Genomic DNA, 6,319 nt, shown 5'->3' on the forward strand with positions numbered 1-6,319 from the left:
TTTGTTTCGGGTTTTGTTTGGTTGGTGTTTTCTTCCTCCTCTCCATCTCAACTGTATATCCGAATAGAATGCTTTTGGCTTGCTTCATCTCGTTAAATGGAACCAGTGGAGCACTACCTTAGCTCCCTTTTGTTCATGCTGCCATAGCTAGTCAACTTGTTTATTTTGGACTATATGGAAAAAACCAATACCTTACATGTGTTCAAGTACAGTAAATGAATTAATGGACACTTCTTAAGTATTTTTTTGATGCATCACATAACATGCTTTTTAGGTATATACACCCAGTGTATGTCATGTGTTTCTTGCTAAAAGTTAACTGCTTTGCCTAAGAGGAGAAATCTCCTCTCGAAGCACTGAATTGTGCAATATTTTTCATGTCTTAAGGTGTATGGTTTACAACTGTACTTTTGAAAATGCAGTAGTATTTTACTGTCTGCTTTAGTATAAATACACGAGAGATATATTTAGTATAGCAGAAAATAAACTGAGGGCATTTTAAATCATAAATACAGAAATTACAAATATATTCTATGAGGTATTTCTCTGTAGTTTATTACAGCTTTTTAATGATATTTTAGAAATTGAAAGAAAACTGGATGAAACCATTTAAAGACCAGAACTCATTACGTATCTTGTCAAGCAAAAGCATTTTTAGAGTTGTATCTTTGTGTGTGTTTTTGTTTCATTTCTCAAACCTTTCTAGAAATAAGGAAAATATGGTAACTTTCATAGGTTTATGTATCTGAGTATACTATTCAAATATAAGTGAAGTAAAACTGGTATGGCAAATCACTGACATCTTGATAAGAGCTGTCAAAACTAGCTTTATGACTCATTAAATTCTGCAGACAAAAAAACCAGCTTTTGTTGATGCCATGAATAGTACATTTGAAGTCCCTTAATCTCTCTGAATCTGACTGAAGCAATACAAACATGAATGAATGTTCTCAAATATGTGTAATAAATGTAGAACATTTAAGTTAGCCAGCAGTTTTGATCAACAGCAATCAGGCCGTGAATAAAGTGATCTAACAATCTGTTAGCCCTGCTTTGAGCAGGAGCTTGGTTTTGATGACCTTCAGAAGTTCCAGCCTAAAATAATCTATGACTGCGTAATTCTAAGGTGTGAATCTGGTTATCAGACCAGCTAATTAGCTGTTTTGAGCATTTGCAAGCCCACTGTAAAAAGGATCTTAAGTTTTTTGAACTGTAGTACAGTATTCCACTGGACTACTTTTAAAAGCCTGATGTGACATAATATCAGCTACTTAAACCTATGAGAGAACATGCTGAGACTTTCAGAAAGCATTCACAAAACTCAAAAGGTAATTGAGACCTTCTTTTCAGTTTAACAGTGCAATCACAGCTGTTAGTGGATGACGAAACAGCCCCTTATCTACAGCATTCCGTTGTGATTTTTACTGCTGCAGCGTTATCAGCCTGATCAGACCACAGTCTACACATAAATAGGACTCTAGCTTTTAGTTTTCACTTTTTCTTTTTTTTTTTTTTAAGGTAAGACATAATAGTTTTTTGGCCTATATAAAGAGTGTAATTTTTTAAATCGTAAATTTAACCTAGGGATACAATGTAAAACACTTATCCACTGTCATTTTTTGAGAATAACACTGCACTTTTGTACAAAAAGAAAATGAGGAGTCTAAGAAAGAATGTACTTCTGTTTACACTCTTGCAGTATGGAGACTGTGCTGTAAATACAGGATTGTTTCTGTGATTAAATTCTGTTGCATGAATGCTGCATGTGAAAATGACTAGATTCAGCATTTCGTTTTCTGTTTATGAAGTATTTTTTCATTTATGCTAATAGTAGGTTTCCATGTTTTCAATGTTCAAACGAAGTTTGTTTGGGAAACGCAGGTGTTGTGCAGGTATTGTGCAGGGAATGAAGAGCTTGTAACACACTGTGTTCACATGATATTTAATTTCTTCCTTTCTGGAAGTTCAGGGAGTCTGTAAGTTGATAATTGCTTCACTCGGGCCTTTCTAGAGAGCTGGGAGATAGGAGTGACTGTAAAATGTACTGTTTTGGTAGCTATTGTTATATGTAGCTAAAGAAAGAAACCAAATGGATTAAGAATGCCATTGTACAGTATAAAGTTGCTTTGTTTCACTTACATATTCTTGAGACAAGTTGCAGAACTTAAAAGCTCCATCTACGTACTGGTCCTGTGTTATCTGCAACACACTGAGTGCTGTCACAATGTTTATAAATCAGTATCCAGCCCTTTAAATGTATTCCAGCTTTTGCTTTGGGTTCTCTTTCCCATTATGTCATTCGAAAAATTATAGCTTTTGATAGTGGGTCACATTAAAGTAAATTAAATCCTTGTTAATTTCAAAAGATAGAAATAGCCTGTTGTCCAAAATCAGAGTAGGGCTAATCTGTCTGTTGTTCTGATGGTCATATATTCTGTACTGTACGTAATGAACCATTTTCAATAAATGTAAGAACACACTGTGCAATCTATATTTAAGCAATAAAATAAATTAAAATTTAAAATTAATATTTCTGAGGTGTCGGTTAATTTTTATTGCTTACAATTAAAGTGTCAGTGACATTTTTTTGCATGTAATATAGACCTAATTTTACACACCTTTCCCCCGCCCCCCCCCGCAAATGTCATTGCATCGCAGCATTATTAAACTACTACTTTTATTTATGATTAAACCATTACTATTACTAAAAGCACCAAAATTTGAGAATGCAACAATACAAAAATCACGTCCTCATAGCAAGTAAGCTTCAAGAAGACATATAAGCTGTGCTTTTCAGGCCTGCCTCCTGGTCAGCAGACATACTGAGTTTGTAGTATCAATGAATAAAGTTGTCCGTGTGTGCGAAGATCGATACACAGCTCACACACAGGCAGCTTTTTCCAGTGATGCCATCTAGTGGGGCTGAGTGTTCTGTTGTTTGTTACTTTTTTTTTTTTTTTTTGGATAACATGCGTTTATTTCACAGACTGGTCAGCATTGCAAGGGCCCTCTGGAGATCGTCTAGCCCAACCCGCTGCTGAAGCAGGTTCACCTAGAGCAGGCTGCAGAGTCGTGTCCAGGCAGGTTTTGAATGTCTCCAGAGAAGGAGACTCCACAGAAGGAGACTCTGCAGCATCTCTGGACATTTAAATGGTTTTAATAGTATGCACCCTGAGGGAAGAACAGGGGTTTTTTTTCTATTTTGAGGAAGCTGGGACCTTTTTTGCTCACATGTGATACATTCTACTATATAGAGGATTATATTGTCTTTTTTTTCCTTGCTCCACTGTTCTTAATTTTTGCAGGCATTAATTAAAACTTTCTGTATATTTAGGAAATATTAGAGGGTAAGCATCTTCTTTCTGTGATCTGTGACTTATCATGGATCTCGGAACCTGATAACTTGAGGTTGCTCTTAACAGCAACCTTTTTTTGTTGCTCACGTTGGTCTGAGCAAGATTTTGATGATGGATACCTCAGAACAATGCGGGGAGAAAAAGAGTAGCCACACTGGCGAGGTTATTTTAAATCATAGCTAAAGAGAAGGTGTAAAGGTGAATAAGTGATTCTGGCACCCTACCACATGAGACCAGGCAAGGAGGGACAGAAGTGGCAGCCACTGCAGCTGTAAGACAAACCAAAGTGATCTGTTAAAAGCTACTTTCTGGGTACTGGGAGAGTTTCTGTCTGAAAGTCTTTGCTGCTTCACAATGTTGTCTTTATTTGAACGACTTTACTCATGTAAGCAGTGACATTTTAATGATACTGTGATCAAGATGACCACTACACCTGAATAGTGCTGGTTTTCAGAGTTCGTGTCATTTTAAATTATGTCAAGTTGTTTATGAAATCATGTTCCCAAATCTTTAATACTTTTACCACCTTACAGTCAAAGAATAAGTGCTTAAAAAGTTGAAAGTAAATTAAATTAGTATGTAATGAAGTAGGAAATATTTTTAGATTAGTAATTAATAAATTAGTTGTTCGCTTTGAGGAAACTAACTAGGTTTTGGCCAGCTATGCCGCAAATCTTTGAAAAATACAGTGTGAAGTTAATGAGAGGAAAAAGGAGGAAAAAAAAAAAAAAAAGCTGTGCAAAATTTGTCATCTTGATCTGCTCACCATTTTTTTTATTCTTTCAGCACTGATTTCAGAGGATGAATGAATCTAGCTAATCATAGCTAGATTATTTAAGACTTCTCTTTATGAACACAATTCATGTGGTACTAATTACAGAACAACTTTGCTGTTAAATTCTTCCTGAAATAAGAGAGATACTGGAAAAAAGCCCGAAGGAAGTAATGACAACATTGCCTGAATGACAGCATATTTATATTGTAATTTCTCTGTCACTTGAGCAATTCAAATTCTATCTCTGCAGTCAGAAAGCTCAGCATCTCTGAGTGAATATATGCATGCGTTACTTGCATAACCGTGAATGTAATACTAGTTTCTAATAATTAGCGAAAGGGCTGGGTTTGTTCTCTTGACTGTGTACTTTAAGTGTAGGCTTCAGAGCAGCAGCACTGCTGCTGTCAATCAGACAAAGAAGCTTGTATTGTTGTTAAGCAGCAGTGCACTTAATTCACTTCTTTAAGGGCCAGTTTTTCTGGCTAATTAATTTCGGCTAATTATCTAGCTGCCCTTTGATTATCATTTTTATTTATAAATGCTGTGAAATATAAAATAGTTTTTCATCACTATGATAAAAGGCTGATAAAATTCCAATTCTGAAACAAGTAAACATACCAGTGCGATGCAGGTCTCATTGTCAGCACTGGCCAAAGATGAGCATTTTGCAGAATTGTAGTATTTTGCTTAAGTACTGGAGTGCCTTCTTTCTGTACAGCATAATGGGGGTGGGGTGGGTGTTAATTAAAATCTTGTCTGCAGATAGAATTTCTCACATCACCTAACTGTCCTGTCTGCCTTGCCTTAAAGAAAACCTTTTTGTTCGGTTTGGGGTTTTTTCACTAGTGCTAATGGTGTAGCCGCAGGCAGTGAGATTCATGTGGCTAAATACCTTTTTGGTTTGTTTTTTTATCTTGGGGTTGGTTTTTCTGGTGTGTGTGCTGCTTTTTATTTTTTTTCCTGCACTGCCCGAATCCTTTGCAGTTCTAATGTAGGAAAAATATTGAAGGGGGAGTTACCACCAGCCAGAGATTTATAACAGGGGTCCTCAAACTACGGCCCGCGGGCCGGATATGGCCCCCCAGGGTCCTCAATCTGGCCCCCGGTATTTACAGACCCCCCCCCGCCAGGGGTTGGGGGGGGAAACCAAGCAGCCGCAGATGACTGCCTGCCGCTGCATCCGCGTGCCGGCCCCCTGGTTAAAAAGTTTGAGGACCCCTGATTTATAGAATACAAACAACTGCTCATCCGAGCACATTCACTGGCATTTTCACCTGCTGTTCTCACAACATTCAGTTTGCACAAGGAGATCAAATGATACAATTTAGTCGACTGCTTCATGATTTGGAAGAACATGGGTAGTGTTTCCTATCCAGCATTAGGATACGGTCATTGATCTGAAAGGAATGCTTCTGTGACAGGGTTCAAGGCTGTGGAAGATTATAGAGAAGAAATCCAGACCTTTCAGAGCAGCTCAATCACTAGAAAGTTTGTAGCAATGGCTTTTGTTCTAAAAAGCCTTAGTGAATCATAGAATGTGCTGGAAAGGACCTTTAAAGGTCATTTAGTCCAACCCCCTGGCAATGAGCAGGGACCTCTTCAATGCCTGATCTGTCCTGCTGCTACAGGTCCTACTGGAAAGTCTGTCCCCGTTTTTCTTATAAGGCCCCTTTAAGTTTTGAAAGGCTGCTCTAAGGTCTCCCTGGAGCCTTCTCTTCTCCAGGCTGAGCAACCCCAACTCTCCCAGTCTTTCCTCACAGGAGAGGTGCTCCAGCCCTCTGATGATTTTCATGGCCCTCCTCTGGACTCGCTCCAATAGGTCCATGTCTTCCCTGTGCTGAGGACCCCAGAGCTGGATGCAGTACTCCAGGGGTGGGGGGGTGTCTCATCAGAGCAGAATAGAGGGGCAGAGTCATCTCCCTCGACCTGCTGGCCACGCTTCTTTTGATGCAGCCCAGGACACGGTTGGCTTTCTGGGCTGCGAGTGCACATTGTTGGGCCACATTGAGTTTTTTCATCCTACTGTAGGTTTGCAGGCTCAGAATCATAAAACTTGGAACCCAAGTGTGTCAGGTAATGTGGTACCTGAGCTGTTGCATTCTGTCATGGTAGTTAACATCTGAAGACACCTCAAGTGGGAAGGAAAACTATCTTGTCTTGATTTCTGGTTCTCATTTCTGAGATGCCT

General features: G+C 38.6%; 1 protein-coding gene across 1 annotated transcript in view; it reads left to right on the plus strand.

Moving 5' to 3' along the window:
* The window catches only part of EFR3A (EFR3 homolog A), an 87,602-nt gene extending 85,074 nt beyond the window's left edge, over nt 1–2,528 (plus strand). The window contains exon 23 of the mRNA XM_040585997.1: nt 1,351–2,528. Coding sequence (XP_040441931.1) covers nt 1,351–1,355 — 5 coding nt within the window. The 3' untranslated portion in view covers nt 1,356–2,528. The remainder of the gene's footprint in view (nt 1–1,350) is intronic.
* Nucleotides 2,529–6,319: the final 3,791 nt, after the last annotated feature.

Source organism: Falco naumanni, chromosome 3, assembly GCF_017639655.2.
Source record: "Falco naumanni isolate bFalNau1 chromosome 3, bFalNau1.pat, whole genome shotgun sequence".
Taxonomy (NCBI): Eukaryota; Metazoa; Chordata; class Aves; order Falconiformes; family Falconidae; genus Falco; species Falco naumanni.